Source organism: Alosa sapidissima, chromosome 14 (genome assembly GCF_018492685.1).
Source record: "Alosa sapidissima isolate fAloSap1 chromosome 14, fAloSap1.pri, whole genome shotgun sequence".
Lineage (NCBI taxonomy): Eukaryota > Metazoa > Chordata > Actinopteri > Clupeiformes > Clupeidae > Alosa > Alosa sapidissima.
In genome coordinates this window covers 8,726,906-8,753,376 of record NC_055970.1, presented here as the reverse complement: position 1 = coordinate 8,753,376, position 26,471 = coordinate 8,726,906, and the positions used below count along the sequence as shown (strand labels likewise).

At 45.5% G+C, this 26,471-nt stretch overlaps 2 protein-coding genes across 4 annotated transcripts in view; both read right to left on the bottom strand.

The window, feature by feature from the left end:
* The window catches only part of kiaa1549lb (KIAA1549-like b), a 72,641-nt gene extending 67,439 nt beyond the window's left edge, over window positions 1-5,202 (bottom strand). For all 3 annotated transcript variants that reach the window (XM_042062209.1, XM_042062210.1, XM_042062212.1), the window contains exon 1: window positions 4,635-5,202. In XM_042062209.1, coding sequence (XP_041918143.1) covers window positions 4,635-4,854 — 220 coding nt within the window. In that variant the 5' untranslated portion in view covers window positions 4,855-5,202. The remainder of the gene's footprint in view (window positions 1-4,634) is intronic.
* A 5,382-nt stretch (window positions 5,203-10,584) lies between these two features.
* Window positions 10,585-26,471, bottom strand: part of hipk3b (homeodomain interacting protein kinase 3b) — a 38,889-nt gene continuing 23,002 nt past the window's right edge. Inside the window, exons 4-16 of the mRNA XM_042062546.1 lie at window positions 23,959-24,078; window positions 23,186-23,272; window positions 22,651-22,835; window positions 21,840-21,999; window positions 19,904-20,021; window positions 19,395-19,516; window positions 19,010-19,134; window positions 18,581-18,748; window positions 17,740-18,111; window positions 16,862-17,008; window positions 16,231-16,472; window positions 14,362-14,522; window positions 10,585-11,342 (exon numbers count right to left, since the gene is read on the bottom strand). Of these exons, the coding sequence (XP_041918480.1) occupies window positions 10,848-11,342; window positions 14,362-14,522; window positions 16,231-16,472; window positions 16,862-17,008; window positions 17,740-18,111; window positions 18,581-18,748; window positions 19,010-19,134; window positions 19,395-19,516; window positions 19,904-20,021; window positions 21,840-21,999; window positions 22,651-22,835; window positions 23,186-23,272; window positions 23,959-24,078 (2,502 nt within the window). The 3' untranslated portion in view covers window positions 10,585-10,847. The remainder of the gene's footprint in view (window positions 11,343-14,361; window positions 14,523-16,230; window positions 16,473-16,861; window positions 17,009-17,739; window positions 18,112-18,580; window positions 18,749-19,009; window positions 19,135-19,394; window positions 19,517-19,903; window positions 20,022-21,839; window positions 22,000-22,650; window positions 22,836-23,185; window positions 23,273-23,958; window positions 24,079-26,471) is intronic.

Sequence of the window (26,471 nt, the reverse complement as noted above, 5' to 3'; positions counted from 1 at the left end):
GAGGAGGAGAGGAGAGGAGGCGAGGAGAGGAGAGGAGGCGAGGCGAGAGGAGGAGAGGAGGAGAGGAGAGGAGAGGAGGCGAGGAGAGGAGAGGAGAGGAGAAGAGGAGAGGAGAGAAGAGGAGAGGAGAGGAGAGGAGAGGCGAGGCGAGGAGAGGAGAGGAGGCGAGGAGAGGAGGCGAGGAGAGGAGAGGAGAGGAGAGGCGAGGCGAGGCGAGGAGAGGAGAGGAGGCGAGGAGAGGAGGAGAGGCGAGGAGCGAAGAGGAGAGGAGGCGAGGAGAGGAGAGGAGAGGAGAGGAGAGGAGAGGAGAAGAGGAGAGGAGGAGAGGAGAGGAAAGGAGAGGCGAGGAGAGGAGAAGAGGAGAGGAGAGGAGAGAAGAGGAGGAGGCGAGGAGAGGAGGAGAGGAGAGGAGAAGAGGAGAGGAGGAGAGGAGAGAAGAGGAGGAGGCGAGGAGAGGAGAGAGAGGAGAGGAGGCGAGGAGAGGAGAGAGAGGAGAGAAGGGTAGGCGAGGAGAGGAGAGGCGAGGAAAGGAGAGGAGAGGAGTGGCAAGGGCCGGTAATAAAAACAACATCTGGTCATCGAGTCTGCCTCCTGCTTTGTCATTCATTTCGCTATTACTGTAAACTGCCCTTTTGTTCACTGTGTCTTTAAATGAGGCAAGGCAAGGCTTCTGTGTTTGTTTGCAGCCCTTGCATAAGCTATTCTCTGCTTTCTTTGTGACAGTTGTGCCCAGCAGAAGAAAAACAAAATGCATACATAAATGTAATTAAGGAAATCCACCATGGGGAAAAAACAGGAATCCATCACTGCTAAAAAATCACACCAAAGGAACACAGAGCACCTTCCAACCTTCCAAATACTGACCCTTTCCTAAGGAACCATCTCCCTTGGCTCTGGGCAGCTGTGCCTGGCCCTGTGTGCTGCGTCTCCGCCAGAGAGAGAAATGGGGAGGGCTAATCTGGGGCAGATGGTACATGATGCTAATTAAGAGCCTTTGCCTTCCCCACAGAACACATCCGTCAGCGCCACCGCTGCTTCTGCGGAGGAACCCAGAGCTGACCGGACTGGACAGGGCCAGAGCGGATTCTGACTGATCTGGATCTGTTGTGTGTGTTTCATCAAGTGTGTGCCCACTGAGCAGGCGGCTACAGTGCTATACTCTGGGGGCATGATGTTAAAGATGCCCCCAGAATGTAGCACTGTTGCTGGCTGGCTACTTTAGCTGTTGGCTGCAGCAACTCGAGCTGGGTAGCACCGTTTTTTTTTGTTTTTTTTTATTTGGTACCGACAGTACTCGACAAACAGAGATCTATGTGAAAAATCACCGGAATTCTCCTTTAAGTTACAGTACATTAACTGCATTGCTACATTCCTAAAATACAAAATTCCTGTTTTTCTAATCAATATATGGCTTCTAGTGATGCTAGAGGCCCTTCCACTTTATTCTTTATGTTTTTATTTGCTCCTGAACCTTAACAGATGCTTTGCAATGTTCTACTGTATGTTATGTCTATACCAAACTGTTTAATATTACAACTGTTTTTTCCCTTGAGTACTGTGCAATACTTAGACATCAGTGTGGCCCCATAAAGATTATAATCTTCAGAATTTTGTAATTTCATCATTATTTACATCACTTAAAAACTCATGATTGACAAGCTAGTTTGGACTTGGCACTACGTTTTAACAAAGCTTTATGTCTACCATCCAATCATATTTGCCCTGCTGCACACACTCTGCAAGTTTTATTGGTCCCTTGAAGTGGAGTCTGAGGAGCATTGTAACCATTTTATTACAGTTATCTTGCTGGCTTTGGAAATTCTGCCAGTTGAGCATGGAGAACTGATAAGCTTGCTAATGAAGACATGGAAGTGCATTTAGGACACAGTAGGGGTGGCTTACTCATCATTAGTGCTCCAAGCATTACATTTCACTGGGCAGAAGGAATCATGAAAAACGAAATGACACTGAATCACACCGTCTTTTCCAGTCCCAAGAAAACACATCCCGTCCCAAACTCCCATCCCGAGACATTCGCCCCTGCACTAAGATGGCAACACTGAGGAATTCAGCCTAGCAGAAGCAAGAGAGAGCACAGGCTGTCCAGGGGGAACAAACCCCCAATTCATCCAGGGCTGGTGGAGGGTAAAAAGCATCTTCATTAGTCATACACGTCTCCTTGTGTACACCTTCATTAACTTTCACACCACTTATCAGGCTAATGACCCGTGATGAGCAGGAGAACTTTCCTGTCCCCTGACAGTGTGCCAGGTCACAATTCACCGATCAGGGTCAAACTGGACATCAGCGTTAGCTAATTGATGCTAATTGTTGTTAATTATTTATTTTATATTGGGAAAAGGGCAGAAGTGAAAAAAACATTGGCACTATAACCAAGCTCTCTAAATAACAAATCTAAATAGAAAATGGGAGTCATAGAGTTTATAGTCAAATGTTGAATCAATTGGTGCATTAGTATACATTGATTCACAGATTAAATTTCATTCCATTTCATGAGATTACATTCTATACTGGAGTACTTTGGTAATCTTACCCATCTCTGTCAACTCAAAGTAGTGTGGTCTAAGAGCCAGACAAGATCTTCACTGTGCCCTTGTCACGGTGAGGCATTGATCATTGTGAATACACAACTCTAGAAGTGGGGAACATGAAAGTGAAGAGAAGTACCTGACTACGCTGAATAGTCAAAACTGGATAAAACTACAGAAATCACACAAAGGCTGGCCCGTATCTCACAGCTCATACGTGCTGAATATCAAGTGTGAGCTTGTTGTCAAAGTGTGCATTTCGAATGTATCTCTTGCCAGTCCTACACACAAGCACTGTTTTGTCGTGGCGTTAGAGAAAGCTTGCCCCCACAAAGGGCACATAATGTACTTTCACTGTACAGTCTATTAACAGACACAACACTAAATCCCTATATCTTATGCCACATTCATAAAAGATAAACAAACCCCTCTTCAGCACCACTTGCTGTGAATACACATTCATTCTCAGTTGCAAAACAAGATACATTAAGGGTCAAATACAAGGCCCCATATCCTTGGAAGTCGTAAAAATATGCATTTCTGCATTTCTAGGATTTTTGGCACTATGGTAAAAGTAAATAGTAAAAGCTGTGCCTCATATGACTTTGCTGTGGCACTTTGAGTACCTATCGTCAGGTCATGACAATTAAAAAATAATCAGCAGAGATGTTATGCCCCTTGTCTGCTCTATGTTAGCAAATGATTTTACATTGTGTATAACCTCATTGGTACATTTACACATACTATACTGCATATCAGGGCAATTCATTTGCAGATGGGTCATGGCTCTTTCTGCAACAATTCAACATTAGAAAATGGGAAGACATCAGTTTTTCTGAGTAAGCAAGGGGAATCTATAACTGCATGAGATCCCTGCCATTCTTTACAAAGAACAAAGAACTTCCTCCCCATTAAACCAGCTGGCGCAGTGTACTCCTTCACTGATGTACAGAGCAAGAGAAATGACTGAGTTAAATGAGGATGATTTGGAAGAAAATAAATTAAATCTCTTTGGACTCTTTCCCATCAAAACAGGCCATCTGAAGTTGGACAGGAGAGATGCATATACGCACACAGACATCTGTGAGGGTTCCTGCACATTGAGTGACCCACTTCTCCTGCATCCTGCTGTGGCTGAAATGCTCGAAGGAGCACACAGGAACTCTCACTGACACTAACACCTCATTTCAGGTGCAGGAGACAGGTGTGATAATGAATTATCACAACCTATGCCAGGCCCTCCTGTGAATTCAGGAACTATGGCATTCACAAAAGTTGTGGAGAAAACACATTTATTCTCTTGAGCACTATTTCTGGTACCTGTCTGTGTAATATGTTTTGCAAGCATGCATGTGTATTAGACAAATGAGCAAGGTGGAAATACCCCCAATATAAGATACATTAGAACCAGCAAATAAAAGAGGCTATGTATATGCAACCAAGGTCATTAAGGAATATAAGTCAGTAGTGCCACTCAGGACAAAGTGTACCCTCATGTTACAAATATCTATAAAAGACTTGGGTCTTTGCATTCACGCAGTGATTGTAACGCTCATATTATCCAAACGCAACTACACGCGTCCTACTCCCTCTCGCTCTCTGACTCCCACACCGTCCAATGGCAATTAGAGATGCTTTACGAACAGGAAACCTTCCGTCCTCTGTGTGTTGTGTGTGAATCGTTTTAAGAGAATGCGCCAGTGTCTTGTCATCAGGACAATTCTGCCTAATGCTGAACTTGGCTGTGAGGTTAAACGTGATGGATCACGGTTCGCTGTTTGTGCAGATGAACCGTCAGCCTGCACTGGGCATGAAGGAGAGGCACTGGCTAAATTTCTGCTTAACTTTTAAATTGCAATCAGACCTGCAATGCATGCTCTGCGAATAGCAATATAAAACGAAGACAGACAGACACAAAAGACATTTAAACGATTTTTTCATCTCATTTAAGAATATTTTTCCAGTAAAATGTTTTCAAGTTAAGTGGGTAAAGTGGTGTCAATATGGGCATTTTGCGCGTCATAGTAAGTCTTTGTTTTGTGGTGGCAGCAAGTGCTTGATAATAAATTTTAGCCATGTCCTTACCCTCAACTGCCACTGCACACTGCAGCAGAAGTAGGAGCATTCCTATGGATACCATACATTTTACGAACATTCCCTGCTGACCGGCTCTCCGTCCGTTTTTCCATGAACAAGCAGCTGCTCCCCAGCGTATTCCTCTCACCGCGCACCGGATTCGGGGGTCCCCTCCGCAGGTATCCAATTCGGCGAAATCTCTCTGCGCACTCCTTAGACTGGAAGCCATTTGCGTTTCCAAAGGATGCGTTGCAGCAGCTGCAACCGTGCACAAGACATCTGATCAGTTCGTGAGCCTGTGGTGATCGCTGCGGTCCTTCAGAGCCTTGTCTGTGCCTGCAAGGAGGCAGCAGCAGAACTGCAAATTTAAGGGATGCTTTTGTGGAGAGCTCAGCACAGTCCACCCATCACTGCGACGCAGCGTGACGGAAAGGTATCCTGGAGACGCATGCAATATCGCTTGCGCGTTGGTGACTGAAGAACTTGAGTACCTACCATACGAGGTAAACTGTTTCTGCGGTCACCACCGAAAATGATACACAAATATAAGTGACATCGTTTTACCTGCCAAAAACGAGTAAAGTTGTGGCTGTTCCACTCTAATATCCGACCCCTTGTGGATAGAAATAGAAACTACACCAGTAGGCGACTAAAGAATGCACCACATTTTAATGTTCTGACTAATAGGGCTTGAGAAGATTGATCCCGGTAGCTCGATCAGTCTATCTAGGCTACTTTACTGCATGCCTCTAAATAAGCACGCATAAACTTAAAAGCCGTAATTTTGTATATTACTGTGCCAGACACTGGATGTCACATTACATAAATGTGCACTGACACCAAACATACATATATAGATTACAATAAATACATTTTTGGACTATACAATGGGGATACTCTATTGCCATGGCACAACCAATTGTCTTCCAAATCTGTATCAATGATTTCCATATGCACATGCAATATATCCCAATATGTGCAGTTTATTGTTTATTTGTGTAGTAGGATACACTGTCCAAACTGTGACAACTGGTATAATATAAAATCATTCACAGCTATTTAGTTGTGTAGGCATCTAAATCATTACTTCATGTCAAGGAACCCAGTTTTGTGTAGCTTTGAGTGTTCATCAATAACCTTAGCCACAAGAGGGCAGTATATATTACTGGCCATCCGAAGCCCATGTGCTCACCCTTTGTTATAAGGTATTACGTAATGCTGCTGGAAACCACTAACACTCCAGATTGCAGATCACTCCCGTCCCAGACAATAATGAAACACAGACTTCAGACAGAATGCAGCAATAGATTTTTTTTTTAATTCAAAGTGAATCTTGACGATAATACACCATAAAGTTTTATTTTGACACTCACCAAAAAAAGTCACCTGGAAAACCCGCTCAATGTGACAAAGGAGAGAAGGCTTGGTCACATCTAAATGACTGAGAACTAGAGGAAACACTATCGCAAACTGTAGACATTACAGAGGGTATTTCTTTCCCAGTCCTCATTCTGTCAAATATTGCACAGTGCAATTGCTACATGGCAAACTAGTGTAGCATTAAACCAAAAAAGCAAATCAAAAAGGGGAACAAAAAAGAATAAAGCCACTGAAATAAAATCTAAGAATCCTTAAAAACAGTAACAGTTTGGGTTGAGTGATCAAGCCTATCTGATGAGTAATCTTAAGATGATGATTCTATAACTTGCAGCGTGAATTAACTTTTACAGACTTCAGTGAGATCTTAAAGCAACCAGTAGAACTGTTAGAAGTAGATAAAAAAAATGAAGCTCACATGAGGAGTATGGTCATCAGGATAACAGTAGCAATGTCAGATTAATATAAAGACCCTGAATTCACTTTTCTAAGAGCATAATACCATTTGAAAGGTGTCAAATCACATGTTAGAAGCAATCATAGAGGCAATTAAAAACGGCTGTTTTTAACACGTCTTGTTAAAAAAAAAATGAATAGGTCAAATACATTTTCATATTCTTACTGCTGATTAGTGAAACAAAAGAATACAAAGGGGAAAAAATAGTTCCGTTGATTTTCTTTTAAATATACAGAACATTGTACATGGGAAACTGTGCATGAATAGTCGCTGGTGATTGCCACTTCACAGGAATCGAAATACAGCTATGGTTTAGACACAGAGCAATTAGGGGGTTGGGGGGTGGGGGGGGTGGAGAAGAGACAAAGGCCATGCTTTTCAGGTCAAACGAAACAACACTGGTCTTTGCCCCCTCCTCAACAGTCAAGCTGATCAAACCCACAACCATCCAAACAGTGTATTTCACCTACTAACACCTACTGTTAAAGCACAGAGCAGCTCAGCAAGCTAGTCATAGTCAACAAGACAGTCAAGGCAACAACTGCCATCTGTTATTTAGTTTTATACAGCCCTAGGAGTCAGAGTATGAACAGAGGTGCTCAAACTTTAACTGTGTGTGGGTGAACCTCACTTTCGACATGCACAGTGTGTGTGTGTGTGTGTGTGTGCCATTAAAGGTACATGTGAGACAGCAGGTTACTGCAGTATGTGTTGAACACGTGAATACGTGTGTGTGTGTGTGTGTGTGTGTGTGTGTGTGACACACCTGCAGTCCTGGGGTTCCGAGCCTGTGAGGAGCTAAGCTGGACCCCAGTGAGATCTAAGAACACTTAAAAGAGTGCAAAGACTGCAAGGCCAAAAAACTAGGGAGGCCACGTGTCCAGCACTAACGAGAAATCAACAGTATAGTAATACTGAGTCGCCGAGCTAAAGGAGAAAAAGAGCAGGTTTCACCGCTGAAACAGCAAGAGTGCAAGTGCCCTTTTTGCTTGAGGTCTACTTGAGGGTTTTTTTCGTTATTACTTAAGCTGTGGACAACGGAACAGTCTAGGGTGCGTGGAGAAGCAAACAAGTAACAAACAAATCTTCCGTAAGATGTATTTCGATCCCTGGAATGACTGAAATTGTTTTTTTTTTGTCTATTTTGTGTTTCTTTTGGTCAATTTGCCCCATGTGTATGTGCATGTGTGTATTGTATCATTTTTGCATGGGTAAACTGATCTGTAATGTACACCACCTCTTACATAAATCTTTTCCCTTTCTTGGAGGACAGGGAGAGACCGAGAGATAGAGAGAGAGAGAGAGAGAGAGATGGATAGAAAGAGAAAGACAAAGAGAGGGCAGCAACATTCTTTCAATGCTCTTAACCACAGATTCTCAAGGCACGTAAACAGTAAATAACACCAACTTCAACATCAGTGAGGAAAAACAAACAACTGGCATGATTTGCTCTTATACGTTCTGTTTTTGATTAAACAACTGATTCATCCTGTTTTTTCCTTTCCACACTAGTTTGTTGATTAACAGAGACATTAACAGCTTGAACTGGACTAAATTGGATCTCAGTTAAAAAAGAAAAAGAAAAGTAGACTGAAGATTTCATGGTTTGGTACGCGAGAGACAAATTCACATCTCATATCCTCAACAGACAACAACCCTGGGTGACCCCCGATTCCAACGGCAACTACTGCATTTACTAACAAGTGCTTTGTTTGTGATGAGTGATGTAACAAAAGCAATCACACGCACACACATACACACACAACCCCTTCACCAGTATCATTCACTCCAAAACATCTCAGAGCAGTGCAGAGCCCCATTCAAAGCCTAAACGTCTGTTAGTAGAATTTGATCTACTATAATGTAAAAAGTTAAATCAAACCTGCAAGCTATGACTGTTACATGTCAACAACAACAAAACAAAAAAAACACCAATATGAAAACATACAAAAATTAAGTTACATCGATACATCCATTTATATGCAGTGATGAGCCCAAAAAGGTTAATGAGGATAAAATACTGATTCCAAACAAACACACACCCTAAAACATAAACAAATGCAACTAATATCCATTATCATCATTACAGTAGTTACAATGACACTCCAACCAATGAAAGCCAAAAATATATATTAAAAATCAGAAGAAAAAAAACACTTCTATTTCAGGTAATTAGAGAGACCTACACAAAAAGAATGCTAGGTATGAACAAAGAGAAATCACCTCATTTCACAGCTATTTGAAGTGGCAATCATTATATAGCAGCTTAATCTATGATACATTCAAGATAAATGATACAACTTATTACTCGCTCAAGAAGCTAAACATAACCTCAGCCGCTTTTTAAACGCTTTTTTTTTCTTTAAAATTTACCCCCAAGACTAAAATTCCTACAGTTGAGTTCTACGCAGACAAACAAAAACAAAACAAATGAGTAGCTACCTTGCTCAGGAAATGAATTACAGTCTTTGGTGCTGCACAAGCAACTTCATTTTAAAAGTAAGAGACAAAAGAAAAATAAGGGAAAAAAAAACAAACACACAACCTTTACACACACAACTAGCAAAACAAACTGTAAAATTAAAAACCCACACAGCATATATATATACTTTTCTCCCTGACGGAATGTATAAAATAAGCAGTCGACACCAATAAGCTTTGAAACAAATGGTAAAATAAAGAGGGGGTGAGGAGGAGGGGAGTTAAAGTCTCGTCACACATGCATAAATGAGAAAATTGCACACTGTATAACTCACACCTTTGTCAAGCTTCAGCACTAAATAGACTAGCTCTATATAATATATATATATATATTTATATATATTCAGATATATATGTGTCTATATCAAATACTGCATGGTCTTCTCAGGCTAAGATGAATCCATACCATGAACCAAAGACCGACTTGCATTTTTGTCTTCATCTAGTCAAAGCCATGCCCACCATACTTCTAGACAACTAGGAAAATGAAAAACAACCCAATCAAACAAAATCAAAATACACGTACACGAAAAACAAACAAAAAAATCAACAACTATTTAGATTGTATTGCAGTTTCATTAAACAGTACAAATACTGTTAGTAGTAAGAGTTTTTACTAAATAGAAATTGATTATCAAACATTAAGCTATATTCAACGTTTGCTCTTTGTACACTAGTTTCGATCAGGGAAGGTAACAAAAAGACAAATTATGAACATTTAAAACTGAACAGCGAGCATTCGCGACAGCAAAGCATGCTGTTCTCCTATTAAGGAACAACAAGTAACTCACTATTCTCCAATATACACTGAATCCAAAAATAAGCACTGCCTGTATACGCAATGCATCACATCCATGCCTATCTATGCATGAATACATATATCTGAGTGTGTATATACATATACATATACACACGTCGAATGCAAGGACTGATCTGAATTTCAAGTGCTGCAGTCCAGTACATTTTATTTATATATATATATATATATATATATATATATATATATATATATATATATATATTATATTGTATTTGTATATAAGTAGTAACATGAACGACTTACGAAATATTTAAGGCACTATGGGTGGGGACACATCAACAATGCAGCAAGTCTGGTGACACAAACATTAAGAGCAACGTCTAGGCATCTTTCCGTTAACATTTCTGCTCATGCAAGAACACATGCAGCGTGGGGGGAACAACCTTTTTTATAATCTGGTATGTGACTAGACACTGAAAACACCAAGGACACTGAAAAAGGTACAAATACTCGAAACGGGAAACACCAAACTGTGGACACATGTGCATCTGTCGGCCATTTTGAACGGGATAACTCTGTGGTTTTACAACTGTAGATGTGTCTTGCACAAGTTAGAAGAAGGCAATATAGAAAAATAGGTTTGGGATGGGCGGGACTGTGATTTTTTTTCTCTCTAAACGCCCAATATTTTTCACCTGTTTAGAGGAGCACTCATAGAAGATCCGATGAGAAAGTGTATTAAATGTGCAAAACACATTAAAAGTGTTTCTTATTTCATTCAATCATTCGTCCATTTTCTTTCTGTGAATTTCTCGGTCTTGTCTCAACTGACCCCTCTTCTGCTTGTTTTGTAACCGGCACCTGTCCAGACTATTATTTTTTTCCCCCATTTCAACCATTTTTTTTTTTTTTAAAGCTCAAAGTTCAATTGCACCAAAGTCGACATGATTCAAAAATATAGCTTGCTTTCTCTGATGTGCCATGGCTTTGGGCATGAGAATCAGATGGTGGCTTGTGTTTTCAACAAAGGCCCCTCGCAGCCCCAGAGGGCCAGCGGACATGGAGGTGGAAATAAGGGGGCAGACGTAAGGGCAGCAGATGCATGAGGGGGCCCTTGTCCCGCCATAGAGCACCTCTGGCGGAGGCCTCAGATGTAGTACTGGCTGAGCTTGGTGGGGCTGAGGGGGAAGCCTGCGTAGGCGGGCGAGGCGATGTACGAGTGCGGGGGGAAGAGGGGCTTGAACTGGCCCTGTGGGTGGAGGGTGGGCGACGGCAGCAGCCGCGGGTTGAGCCCCACCGTCACCTGGTGGACGATATGCCCGGCGGCCGGGTGCGAGATGCTGTAGGCCGGCTGCAGGACATGGGAGCCCCGCGTAGCCCCAGGCGAGGCCAGCAGGTGGGCCATGGGGGCGGCGGTAGCCAGGGGGCCGGAGGGCGGGTACGAGAGCAGGGCCGGCTGGGCGTGCGGGTGGACGCCCAGGTGAGGGGGCGGCGGCGGTGGGGGGTGGCCCGAGGTGTGGGTGGGGCTGCCGTGCTGCAGCGTGAAGGTGTGGCCATGCACAGTGGGCGGGATGTAGGCCTGCGGCCGCCGGTGGGTGTAGTTGCCGTTCCACTCCTGGTGGGAGGAGCCGTAGTGCTGCACCTAGAGGAGGACGGGACAGAAGATAACGGGTTAGAAGGAAGAGAAGCAGAAGATTCAGTCCTCCACTGACCATTCCACTACACAAAAAAACAAGAGGCCTGACGCATGTTGTCCATCTGTGCTAAAGGCAGGGATACCCAGCTAATGTTCTGTGTAAGCCTCCTTCAAGAATAATCAGTATTGAAGTTACATTATGGCTCTATAGCAGGGGCAATTCTAGGATCAAACCTTTAGGGATGCTCAGCCCCAAACAGGGGCGTCACTAGACCTTGAGCTGCACTGGGGTAGAAAACCCTCCTAGGGGAGGCTGGGGGCATGGTCCCCCGTAAGAACATTTTGTATATTTTTATGCTTTTAAATGCATCAATCTGGTGCACTTTGAAAAGAAATTCAGGAGGTTAGACTTGATTATTTTTTATCTATGGGTAGAAATATTTGTGCTGTAGCCTGAACTATTTTGCACTTCAGAATTTTAACCATGCACACACAGGTGGAATAGTTATGATGATTGCAATAAGTTTACAACCACAAAGCATATTTGCTACGTTTCAAAGTTCAGAAATGGTCAAAAATAGTGTACATTTCAGCACACCATGAAACTATAGTAGTAGTGGTCACCCGTGTTGTTGCCTCGGTAAAAAGGGTCTAGTGACGCCCTTGGCCCCTAATGAGCAGCTGACAATGGAGCTCATCCCAAGAAGTGGGCAGTTTTGTCCAGTTTGAAGATATTTAAGAATATACCTACATGAACAATCAAAATATGATTGTTTGAACTGTAGCCTATTTATTTATTTTATTTATTAATTATTTTGAATGGTGTTGGGACACAACTAAAAAATGTGGTTATGTAGGTGTTATCACCAAAACATATCATATCCCCCAGTAAATAGCCTCTGAGTGACTATCAGCAATTGTAGTATAACAGGCATTGTATAAAATGAGTTAATCAGCTAGGTTGATGCACAAGAGATAGGCCTAACACACCCTCAGGCTGGTAGGCAAGACTGCACTGGATCCCTCCCATGTGTTACATAAGGAGTACCAGCTCCTGCCATCCGGAAGACGCTTTAGGATGCCCAGCTGTAGGAGAAATAAATACAAACACTCTTTTCTCCTTCAGTCTGAATCAACAGAGGAGAGTAAAGTAGATCTCTCACTCCTAGTCTAAACAACAGAGGAGAGTAAAGTAGATCTCTCACTCCTAGTCTAATCAACAGAGGAGAGTAAAGTAGATCTCACTCCTAGTCTAATCAACAGAGGAGAGTAAAGTAGATCTCTCACTCCTAGTCTAATTAACAGAGGAGAGTAAAGTAGATCTCTCACTCCTAGTCTAATCAACAGAGGAGAGTAAAGTAGATCTCTCACTCCTAGTCTAATCAACAGAGGAGAGTAAAGTAGATCTCTCACTCCTAGTCTAAACAACAGAGGAGAGTAAAGTAGATGTCACTCCTAGTCTAAACAACAGAGGAGAGTAAAGTAGATCTCTCTCCTAGTCTAAACAACAGAGGAGAGTAAAGTAGATCTCTCACTCCTAGTCTAATGGACATGATCTGTGCGTAGGCTATACCTGTTACATGTGGCATGAATTATTTTATGATCTTGAATGTTATTTTTAATGTCTTTCTATGCCGATTGCTGAGCTATAATGCAAAACAAATTTCTGTGTAAAAGTATTATCATATCTTAACATTAAATCACTGACCTCGATGTCCAGCTCTTATCAGGTGATTTCTAATAGTCTAGCAGTTTCATTTTGTCTAATCATATTGACTTATTTTTTGCGTGTTTTTATTGTTAGTTTATTTTATAATTGAAGTAGTTACCATTTCAACTCGTAAAGGGTAAAGTTGTGTGATGACACAGAAGGTTTCAGTTTGGTGAGCTAACTATTTTTTATAGGCTGTAGTTTGAATAGAATAGCAAACCCTCATAGACAACAGTTAGCAACTTAGCACATCAGTCTCTCTCAGTCTGTCTCGTCCTTTGAGCTATGCCTTTATAATAAATCTTATCAATAAAGGTGTGGATACTGAACATTAACTACATGCCATATTGCAAAATATGACTCTCTATTAGCACACACGCTTCACTGATCTTCGTGTATAACCGTACAGGAACTCGCGAATTTCGTCATGTTCAGATTATTGACAACACCATTTTTGCTAGACTAGCTTCCCCTTGGGAAGCAAGAAAGAAAGAAAGAAAGAATCCATCTATCTATCTATCTATCTATCTTGTTTGTCGTTGTTAAGCTTAACGTCTGGGGCTAGGCTATCTGGTCAATTGCAAGATGCATCAAGATATTATTTATAGTGGTTTAATGTCATAGCAGTGTCAAACAATGCAGACTTAGGCCACCCTGTGTATACCTGTCGTCAATGAGTGGCACGACATGAACGCTGCTCCAAAGTATGCATGCACATTAATTTCAGTGATGGCAAATTGGTGGTAGACGCCAAGGTTGCAGTCTCGCGGAATTAGAGCTAAGATATTTGGCACGCTATAGTCTACGTATTTCACTTATATTGAATGCCCTAATAAATAGTTTAAAAACTTGTGAAACTAAACTCATCAAAAGTCAGAGAACTTGAGCACACCTGGGGTCGGCCTGTGCACACAATTACTTATTGTTTTTAGGGGTGCTGAGATTAAATTTAGGGGTGAGCCTAAAAATAGCCTAAACTTTACAGAATGCTCTATAGAAATAGAGCTAGAAATAGAGCTTAAAATTAATTTAATTAACGACTGATTTAACTACTGATCCGATCACTTTACATTTATTCATTTAGCAGACACTGTTGTCCAAAGTGACTAGGGATGTAACGGTATGAAAATTTGGTAACACTTTACTTGACACACTAGACCAGCTCCTTAACCACTACATTACCCCCTACTTGGTTCTGATATTCACCGACATACCCACATAGAGCTGGAGGGTCTGATTCCATTGCATGATCATACAGCCCACACAGTGCACGTCATGCCTCAACCTCAGCCTTGGTGGTTCTGATTTGCTTACCTGGCCATAGGTGAGGGGAGGCGGCGGCGGATGATGCTGGGGAGTTTGCTGTGGCTGGAATGCGGGGGCGATCTTCTGGGAGCGGTTGAGGAGGGGCGTAGAGTGGGGGGCCTGGCGGCCGGGCCCATTGCGCCCTTTGGATGGGCATGAAGATTCTAAGACTGAGAGAGGAGGGAAGAGGGTAGGCAGACATTAGCATTTAAGAAGCAAAAACAACCCTAAATCTTAAAGGCCCACAGCATAAAACACTATTTAACCATTGTCAACCCGCTTCAAGGAGGGTGGCAAAAGGCATAGCTGTCAGAAATCTAATCAAGTCTTGCTGTCCGATCTTCAGGCGAGCTAGCGGCTCAACAGAGTCATTTTTTGGCCACCTTCCTGTCTGATCTTGTCAGACCTCTCTTGCACTACAAATATGTCACCGTTTATGCAAAACAGGGCCAGTGATGACAGTGGCACTTGCAAAAAGCCTGGAGCTGAGTAAAAATAAGACTTGACTTGTCATCGAGATCTCAGGGAGAGGGGTGGTGGGGGCTATGAGCCAATTGGTAACTAATCTCGTTCGTGTTTCGAGTTGTGGGTCATGCCGCAGTCTAAAAATACACCGTGAGCAGGCCTAGAATAGTACACTGTGGCCTTTTAAGAGTGCAGCGGATGGGAGTGTTTGAATGTGAGAAAGAGGAGAGATGGGGGGAGGGGTGGGGTGGCAGGAGAAGAGCGGGAAGAGGTATCTGTTTCAAGGAGTCAAATGTCAAACCGTGTTCCGTAGTTGACCTATGCTGGACAAAGCACTTACATAGGACAGAGATACCAACAGAGACAGGCAACAACTCCTGGAAAGGTTACATAAGGCATGCACGGCACCTGCACGTTATGAGAACGACACATCCACAAGCTCATAGGCTCTGAGAGGCAAGAGGCCGTGGTGAACCCATGAATGCATAGGCCAACTGTGAAAACATCTGTGGAGGTGTCGCCAACGCCACTATGCACCCTTTTGAACAACATGCTCAGAGTCGACACGCTCAGGACCAAACATCAGAGAGAGGGGGAGGGGGAGCAGGTGGCTCTTAACACCTCTTAAAAAAAAAGAGATATTTCGAGAACAAAGTGTTTGTCAGAGTGGAAAATAGGCAACTAAACAAGAGGACAGAGTCAAGCACAGCATCCAGACACGCAGAGCAGCCAGGGGGGCAGGCTGGGCCGCCAGTGACGTGGCAGCCGTTATCACCTGCGGGAGCCTCGGTGACCTAGAAAGGCTGCGTAATCCCACGACAATTCACCTGCGGAGCAGACAGCAACACTGGTGATTGCGTCTTTGACCTGTTAACAGTGTGCCTATTAGCCCTGTGACCAGGGTGGAATTAGCCATGTTCCAGGCCTCTACTCAACAGTTTGCAAAGGGATCAGCGATCAGGGATCAGAGATTAGCACACCGTTATCCAGACACATGCACAAGGGCAGACTGACAGGCTAGAGGACCAATGAACTAGCAAATGAAACATGGACGGGGGCCTAGCAGACTAGTAACACACTTTTGAACTAGCAAATGAAACATGGACAGGTAACACACATTTGCTGATAACCCGTGGAAAACTACAACTCCATGGCATATGCAGCTAGGATTTTAATATAAAGTTCCAACAATAATGCACTAAGATCAACCATTGGCAACTCTATGCAATATACACATATCTAAATAGCGTCATCATAAAAGAGAATACATGCATCTACCCATGTACATGTTTGTTTATTACAAATACTTGCAGGCCTATTCTATGCATGACTCTACAGTTCAAGTAGGTACATAGAGTATGTGCTGCTTCTCCATCTCCTCTGTAGTCTCAGGGTGTGGCAGCGTGGGCTCACCTGTGTTGGTGTTCTGCTGCCTGACCATGTTGTTGTTCTGCATCCTCATGGGCGGCACCACCATGGTGCGCACCGGCGGCTTGTTGCGCTCCATCTCCGTGGTGACGCAGGGCTTGCGGTTCTGGTTGTCGTCGGCGATGTAACGGCCCCCCAAGAAGGGGCTGTCGTTCCGCCCGGAGGAGTCGGACGCCGGCGAGCCGTCTATCGTGTCACAGCCACTCTCCTGCTCGTCTTCGGACACGCTGCGAAGACGAACGACAACACAGATGAGCTGAAGAGACGATTCATCACGCTACGCGTTTAATCACACGCTTGTAAATTAGACACAGGATCATGCACTGGGACACTACAATGTAAGGTCTTTTCACATGGTCGCCAACCACATTAATACCATCAAAAAATGAGCCATGAGTCTTACGTGACCCAGCAATAATATGTTTGTGATTATTCAGTTACTCTTGGATGATGGCGTACATGTGAATAGGATGTGTGTGTGTGTGTGTGGTGTGAGTGTATGTGAGTGTATGTGAGTGTGAGTGTGTGTGTGTGTGTGTGTGTGTGAGTGTGTGTGTATGTGTATGTGAGTGTGGGACAGAGCAGAGTGAGAGAAGGACGGAGAGCAGAGTCGTACCTGTTGGGCCGTTTGCAGGGCGAGCCGCTGGACTGCACTGAGGCAGAGGAGCTGGTGCTGAGGGTGGAGTCTGGGCTACTGAGGGAACACACACGCTCCATGGTCAGCGTGCTCTGACACGCCTCACACTCAGGGCTGCCCTTACACCTGACACACACACAAACGCACATACGCACATACACACACACACGCACACACACACACATACACACACGCGCACGCGCACGCACACGCACACGCACACGCACACGCACATACACACACGCGCACATACACGCACGCGCACATACACACGCACATACACACGCGCACATACACACGCACATACACACACGCGCACATACACACACACACACACACACACATACACACACGCGCACATACACACACACGCACATGCACACAGAGAAAGCAAAAAACAGGTCAGACTCAGCATCTCAGGGTTGTAGAAATGAATGCCAACAGAATGCAGTGCTTATTGTGCTGAAACTGCTCTTCTTGCACTGAGCCTGACCAGCAGGCATTAAAAGTTTCATTCATAATCTCATTAACTATGTAAGTAGAGTGTAATAACAGTGCCACAGAAATGTAGGCAAGCTCGAACAACTGCTTAGGCAAGTATTAAATAAGATTAGCTGGTCATGACTTAAATATCCAAGGAGTTGAAAACCCAGTGAGAACATATACAGGCTTTAACTGCTAGGAGTGTCCCTATGAACCAAGCCTGCCAAAATCTACTGCAAACATCAGGTAAACCACTCATTTGGCAGATGCAGTCCTGTTCGCCCTGTCGGGACTTATTTTCCCCATAATGACCGGCGTTCTATACATTATCCCTTATTTATGACATTAGCTTTCAGCCGGCACGTCTGACTTACTCTCCCATCGAGTGCCTCTGCGTCCGGTCCTCCTCGTCCGTGTCGGAGCTGATGCTTATGACGCTGACCGCTGGACTGGGCGAGTTGGTGATGACCATCGACTGCCGCTGCTGTTTCTTCGCCACCACCAGCTCCTCCTCTTCCTCCTCCTCCAGCTTGCAACAGTTGCGCTCCTGCTGTTGCTCCTCCACCGCGTCCTCTTCCTGTCGTCTGACGTCCGTCCGGTCGGACGCGCACTCCCTGCGCTCGGCCTCGGCGTACCTCCGCCGCTCCTTGCTCTCCTCGGACTCCGCGCTCTTGGTGATGGTGGCCATCTTTGGGCTCTGGCACGCTGAGCTTTGGGTGTTTGTGCTGTGTGTGAAATTGTTGCTCCTGACATGAGAACAAACGCACATCGTCAGCCATTAGTATATACACACACACACACACAAACACACACACACACACACCACAGGTGTTTAAGTCATCATAACTTAACCTGACTGAGCTGACCTGCCCCATCTATCAAAACCACGATACCATAAGCCAGATTTTAATATTTCAACATCTAAGAATAGCCAGAAACTCACTGGAGAATGTGAATGTGTTCCTCAATGTGTTTCTAATCTTGCTCTTCTTACACTCTTTACTCAACACGTCAGTCTACTGGCACTGGCACAGTGTACTTCGCAATCGCTTGGCTAACAGAAACCTTGTGTGTGTGTGTGTGTGTGTGTGTGTGTGTGTGTGTGTGTGTGTGTGTGTGTGTGTGTGTGTGTGTGTGTGTGTGTGTGTGTGTGTGTGTGTAGTTGTTGAGCTGGCAGTGGAGCTAGTGCGACTGCGCTGGGGTGAGGAGCCGAACCTGTTGACACAGGGCTTGTTGCGTTTGTTAGCAGCGGGCTGTGGCCACACCACATGGGCAATGCCAATGCTGATGGGCTGGTGGGCTGACATGGTCATTTGGTTGGTTAGGAGTGGCTGGGGGTGGGGCAGCATGGAGCTGTAATGGTTGCCATGGGGACGAACTTTCCTGCGAAGACAAGAAACAAACACAAAAAAGAGGGTGGATGAAGTCATGGGAAGGTGTGAAGAAGGGGGAAAAAGCCAATTCCAAAAAAGCATGGAAACAGCATGGTATTGATGGACACTGCATTGCCACCAAGTACATAGATAATCACACAGACAGACACACACAGACAGACACACAAGACTGAGACAGGAAGCAATGAACTGAAGGCTTTTGGAGACTACCCCATCACGAGGTGCCGGGTCTTACAAGCTGAACACTAACCCCCAGTCTGCCAGTCGCTGTGGACCTGCCACAGTGTCCGCGGCTAGCGTTGTGGGTGGCGGTGCTACCGGCGTCACCTGCTGCCAGGCGGGGACCAGGATTTGTTGGGGGCGATTGGACCAAGCCTGCGGAAGCAGAAGGACCGTTTTCATTCACAATTCAGGCAAGTGAGAAATGCGGCACTGCTGCAACATTACACATCTCTGCAAGGGCACAGCAAGGGTGCCGACAGAGTAAAGGGGCCATTTTAACAGAAGCTGGCACAGGAGGAGGCATTATGCCAGAGTCTAATGTTTGACTTCCAATGGCTTTTAGGGCAGGGGTGGACAAAACACAGAGTTTTGGCAATGGACCTTGACCTTGTCTCATGACCCACCCCCCTCACCTGAGTGATGACTCCTGGTCGGATCTGTATGGGCTGAATGGAAGGGGCCTGGGTGACCAGCGGAACGGTCGTTTCCATGCGGACCGAGTAGCCTGCCGGTTTGCTGGGGTTGGTGGGGATTCCTGTGGCACAAAACACAGTCACGATGCATTACACAACACTGAAAAAGTTTCATGCCACAGAATAATTTCTTGTGTTTACCCATTTGGTAAGAGATAAGCACGAGACGAGCTGTCTGACATACCACTGAACAAAAGCTTCCTTCTACAAAAAAAGACCACAAACAGCACATCTAAAACACACCTTCTGTGAATAACAGAATTTTCTTTATCTGTGCAGGCATTCATCTGGTGCCGTGCAACCACATTAAAACAGCACGGAGACACGAGACGTGAAAAATGTTCCAGAAGAGAGTAACTGCTTCATAATTCTAGGGTACTTTCATGGGTGAAAGCCAGGCAACCGCTTATGAAAGTCCCCAGTGTTCCAGCGAGGGTAATGGAATGTACCTTGGATAGTTGGAGGACATAGGATGAGCGCCTGCTGGAACGAGTCAGTGCAGCCAAACTGCGCATTTCCTGTCTGCAGAGGTATCCCAGGGTGCATTTGGGCTGATGGGGGTAAAGCCTGAAAAACACAAGCGAATAAAAGGAGTAAGACTCAGGCGTGAGGATGAAACGTGCTGTGCACGCTTTTAACTCCCAACACTCTTTTGGCCGACACTTACACCAAGCTATGATTGGGCGGATGCACATCTAAAATTAGCCGATTTTGTAACAACGCAAATCATTACATCACCATGTTACAGTGCAAAACTATTGTTACATACTAACCCCAGTACACAATATTTGAACTGTTTCAACACCTGAATAAGTGCACATTCTGACAGACATTATGACAAGAGAGTCGATGAAAGAGAATGCAGTGCACACATGATAAGAGCTAGAACTAATACTGCTTGTCAGGTCATTTGTTTACATCTGTGCTGAACTGTACATGCGGTTCCACTCTGTAAATACCAGCAGTTGCACAATACTATTTCTCACTTGGAGTAATGCAAGAGATACAATGCAATTTAGGAGTGGCAAAGCCAAATTTGAACCTAAATAAATTGTATATTAAAAGGAACACAGATGGGAGAAGGTGTACAACTCAAATCAGTCATTCATCTGGCAGCAGTGCTGCACAATGGCCAGTAGGTGGCACTGTTAGAGCTTACTGCGAGAGCCCATTCCCATCTAAAAAACCTATCTTTGGCTCAAAGTTCACTCGCTCCAGTGTAACTGCTTAATCAGGGTTATTGAATTATGGCCATAATGCCATGGCAGCTCAAACGTGATGAGAGCACTGTGTGAACGCCAGTTCTAGATCAGGAACTAAAGGTCGTACTCCATTACCCTTGATTACACCCAGCAGGATTGTTTTTGCTTTGTTCCTCATGGAGTAACAATCAGCAGACCCAGTGTTTTTCTCTGCCCCCTTCCCCCATAACACTGTGTATTGGTCCTAATCTGGGTGTACCTATTCCGCCGATGAAAATGTGATTTGTGCTGTCGGCTCTGACGCACGGGGGGGGCTACACATGTGACACAAAGTGCTCTTCATGTTCCTCTATTTGATTATTTCATCAGAAAAGGACTTCTTGAGCAAAAACAAAAAATTCTAGCAGGTCAATTTCGTAACAGCTACCAGGAGTGCAACTCAGAACAGTGACGCAAAATCAAAATGACTACCAAAAATGACTACAATCCTGCACCATCCTCTTCTCTCCCCTGGCAACCAAATGCACGCTCTCGGCGTTGCCATGACGTCAACGCTCTGGCATGGCAACGGAGCGTCGTGGCAACGCAGTAAGGTGACACATTAGCCTAGGCCTTCGAGAACAATGGTGCCAAGGTAAACAAGCTGGCGTCACCGGAGAAGGCAGCGTGCGGGAAGACTGACTGACATCAGCACCCATCTGGCTTGCCGCCGCCCGCTGCTTCCTAGAATAGGGAGCGCCGCCTCTGAAGGCTCAACCTCATTCGACGACACCAAGACGCCCCAAAAAAACGCCCCCAGGTGAGCTCAGTAAACAAATATTTCTCGTCTGGGTTTGGAATTCACCCGTGTGCCATGTTTGACATAACATCTCTCGTCGGGGGCGTCTGAGACAACATCAGAGTGCAACACACACACACACACACACACACACACATTATTCAACATGTTATTTTACAAGCTGTAATGACGAGTGGGTGGATAGGTCGTAACAGAGAAAAGGCTGAAGCTAAGCCCATCAGCTCCGCCATAAAATCCTCGCCATAAAACTGGGGGGAAAAAGCACGACGGTGCGTTGGTTTCGTGAGTACCCAGTGCTGCTAATGCAATCCAAAAGTGTTTACATTTAAGCTGACGTTGCTGCCGTGCATTACAAAGTTAATGAGAAGGTTCGGTGACATTTACTTGTGTGTGAACGCCAGCCATTTTGCTGAATGGCACAGTGTGGCTGGGCCCCGTGGTGGTGGTCATTGGGCGGATGTAGGGGGCCTTATTGCGGTTGGCTGTGTCGTGCGTGCCGGGGCGTGACAGGCAAACGTCCATGATGTGGAAACAGGACTTCACACTGTGGAGTGGAGAGGGGAGAGAGGGAGAGAGGGAGAGCGAGAGAGCGAGAGAGCGAGAGAGCGAGAGAGCGAGAGAGCGAGAGAGCGAGAGAGCGAGAGAGCGAGAGAGCGAGAGAGAGAGGACCAGTAGAGGAGAGGTGAGGGAATGAGAGAACAAGAGAATACAAAACAGAAATAGGAGGTTAGATTCACACGGCATTGGATTCAAGGTTCATCTATTTCCAGCATCAACAGAGCTACATAATTAAATGCACATCATCAAAAGTAAAACTTAAATCTGGGATATCCAACCGTTCTGAAAAACCTACACCTCCACAAAGCACAGGCCAATTACAGCTCATCTGATTCAGCTAATGAAAGCTCTTCAGGAGCCTCTACGCCTACTAATGCTTTCAACTAGAAACAGCCGGGAGAAAATCAGACTTTCAGAGTCTTGTTATCGAATGAAAACAAACACTGATCATATGAGTGTGCTGACGTCTGTTAGGGCATCGGAACTCTAGCTCAGGGGTGACTTTAGCTATGAACTTCACAGCTCGACTGCATTTGAACAGAAAGATATATGGGGTTCAGGTGTGTTATGGGGGATAAATCTCTCTTTTACAGCTGTTTTACTGTCTTGAGGGCTGTGTGTGTGTGTGGCTGCTCACTGGTTGCTGTGGGGGAAATCCAACAGGTGTTGCATTGTGACAAAGGGGTGGTTGAGTGCCTCACTCGGGGCTATCCTCTTCTCCGCATCAATCAACAACATCTTCTTCAGCAAGCTCACAAACTCTCCACGATCCACTTTCTCGGCCAACAAGTCACTGCCTTCCAGATTCATCACCAAATTCACCTGCAGGACAGTTCAACAGGGTAAATCAGGAGAGTAGACGTCAGCACTACGGCCAGTTCTGAGAATAGGTCAGGGACACTTTGACACAGTTGTTGTGCCGTTTTTGCTTGCAATTTCTATTTAACAAACACTGAAGACAATCGCACTTGCTTAATATAGAATCAGGTTTTTCATCCGGCAGACACATTTAATAAAAAGTCAACCTCCCTTAAATAACAGCCGCAACCTGACAACAGTTCAAATCAGGCTCCTGGTGAACATTTGTGTCATTCGTTATAAGCAGAGACAGCCTTCAGCTTGTCTACATGCTGTAAAAACAAAACCAAAAAAAACAGCAAACTGGGACATACGTGCGCAATATCATCCAAACAGCTGAAGATGTACTTTCTGGCTTCCTTAGATTTCATCCCCGTCTCTGTCTCGTGCTCCTCTGTGGACTGCGGGAAAGGGGGGGGGGGGGGTCGGGAGAGAGACAGGAAATAAGAGAGAACATTCAGCAAGAAGGCAGGGCTTGCAGACACATCCGCATGACAAAGCCTGCGGAAAGGCCAGGACTAAGAAAGGATGAAGTAGGCCAAGCGGTACCGTGCACAGTTCCTCTGTTCGCTAGAACAGTGGAGGTAGTGTTGTGTTGCAGGTTAAGGGGCCTTGACTGTGTGGGTGAGTGTGCGTGTGGGGGTGTGTGAGAGAAAGACAAAGAGCGTGTGTGTGCGTGTTTGTGCGTGTGTGTGTGTGTGAGAGAGAGAGACAGTGTGTGTGTGTGTGTGCGTGTGTGTGCGTGTGTGAGAGAGAGACAGTGTGTGTGTGTGCGTGTGTGAGAGAGAGACAGTGTGTGTGTGTGTGCGTGTGTGTGTGTGTGTGTGTGTGTGAGAGAGAGACAGTGTGTGCGTGTGCGTGTGTGTATGTGTGTGTGAGAGAGAGAGACAGTGTGTGTGTGTGTGCGTGTGTGTGTGTGTGTGCGTGTGTGTGTGTGTGTGTGAGAGAGAGACAGTGTGTGTGTGTGCGTGTGTGTGTGTGTGTGTGTGTGAGAGAGAGAGACAGTGTGTGTGTGTGTGTGTGTGTGTGTGTGTGTGAGAGAGAGAGACAGTGTGTGTGTGTGTGTGTATCGGGGTCGCGGCCTTACTTTCAGTCTCCACGCTGCATAGGGGGAATCAGGCTCCCGGCAGAAGAAGCGAGACGTCTTTGTCCCCACTTTCAACAGGTGCTCCCCGGGCAACCCCTGCGTCTGAGAAATGTAACGGATCTGGGGAGAGGAGCGCACACACACACACACACACACACACACACACACACACAGAGGTCACTCGCTGAAGATTAACACAAGCAATCCTGCAGAGAAAACACACACTATTCAGACTTTGACATCGACTTTGACGTCGGCCTCGTCTTGCCAGCGCAACACTCCCTGCATAGACTGTGCCAATCAGCTCATATTAGCCAGAGCCCCTGAGACGAGGCAGCGCGGCATCAGACAGCCAGGGAGAGCTGCAGGGGGCCTGGGACAAACATCTACCGCAAACAGCAAAAAAACAAAGACAAAGACGATGTGTTTTTGTATATGTGAGTGTGTGTGTTTGTGTGTGTGAGAGAGAGTGTGTTTGAAACAAACAGGGTGATCGAGAGCAAGAGAGAGAGGCAAGTGTGTCTCTGTGTGTTTGACAGAGAGACAGGATGACAGAGTGTTTGTAAGAGACAGACAGAACAAGAGAGAGAGCGACTGTGTGTGTGTGTGTGTGTGTGTGTGTGTGTGTGTTCTGACGTCAGTGGCGTCTGTATGTGAGAAACAACATCCATTAGAGGTGGGCTGTGGTGGTGGCGGCGAGGCGACTGGAATCCAGGCCTCTGGAATTTCAGAGCCTCGGGTCAGAGGCGCCCTTCATCTTTAACTTCTGACCCCAGAGGAGCCCACCAGCCGTCAAACTCCTGGAAGGTAAACACTCGCATAACACTCCAGGGCTCGCCTGTGTGTGTCTGAGTGTACACGTGTTGACCTGGGCTTGCGTGTCAAGGACTGTCTAGGGTGGTAAACACGTCTTTGCAGTAAAAACACAGGAACTCGATCTACGTCTGCCCTTGAATGGCATGAGAAATGCTCATGACGTGCTCAAAAACAGGGTAAGGGAGGTGCACTGGTGGTGATGCCGTCCCATATCTACACAGGCCTAGAAGATTGGGTGCCCGTAGACAGCCGAGTTTAAGTCTGACCTCCTGTTTCATTATTCAACTCAACTCATTTCCTGTCTGCTTGGGACCATTAGGATAGGGGAATAAACGTGAAAAAGCTCCAAAAACCAATGCCAGTAATGTGCGCGCACTCACACGCACACACATGCACAAAGAATTCCGAGGGCAGGAAGTGAGCGGTGCTTCCTGGGATAAATGTTTTGATTGGCACGTTGTGCGCGGCTCCGCACGTCCCCATTGGCGGTAAAACAGACAAGGGGGGAGTCCATTCATCAACATTCCAGTCTGTTACATCACCAATCTTCTCCGCTCTACTCTCCTCCACAGTCTCTGTCCCTCTCACCTCTGCAAGCCATAACCATGCACAGCTCCCCGGCCTCATCACATCCAACACAACCAGACCTTCAGCCATAACCATACACAGCTCCCCGGCCTCATCAAATCCAACCAACCAATCAACACGCAGCAGCACAACCAGACCTCCAGCCATAACCATACACAGCTCCCCGGCCTCATCACATCCAACTAACGCGCGGCGGCACAACCAGACCTCCAGCTTATTAGATAACCACTCTCTTATGCTGTTTAGCCTTTTCTCTCTCCCTCTTCCCTTCTCTCTCAAGGATTCTCTCGCTCTGTGCCTTTGTCAGCTCAAACAAAAACAAAAAAACCACAGACGCCAAGAAAGGTCAACAATCCATCACAGGCAGGCCAAATACAACCTCATCTCCTCTCCTCTCCTCTCCTCATCTGTTCAGCTCTCCTTGTGGCCTTTTCAGTTCCGCTGCATTGACTCCACTCTCTGCTTGCCAGCTTGTGTAACCTTGCGTTTGGGTGTTTTTACATCTTTGACATCAGGAGACAAAGGAATAAAAACACTGAGTGTGACAGTTTGCAGGGCTGTGTGCGTTTGTGTGCGCGAGAGAGGGAGTGTTTAAGAGTTTGTGTGTGTGTATGTGTGTGAGAGAAAGAGAGAGAGGGATGGAATGTTTTTATGTGTGTGTGTGTGTGTGTGTGTGTGTGTGTATGTATGTGTGTGTGTGTCACAGAGGGAGTATTAGTGCCCCTATATGAGGCTGGTATCAATCCCAAGCCTAAACTCCTCCCTTTCTGTTACAAGTCCTCTCGTTGCTGGGGAGGTAGGTGAAGGCAGAGATGTGGCCTACAAGCCTGGACCTGCACGCTGTGCTGCTCTGCAGTCAACCAAGCAGCAGTCATAACGAAACCAATATCTTCTGAAAGTTCCAGCCAACGCCCCTTCATCCACCCACACAACACAACACAACACAACACACACATGTACAGAAGCACATGGTTACATCCCCCCCCTCTCTCGTTCTCCCAAACACGTAATGTATATGCTCACAGTCATAAGGGACATTCCAGGGACGGTATGTCTGATGATCTATAAGGGCCGCTGGTGGGCTGTCGTAATGTTGCAGGAAGGCTAGA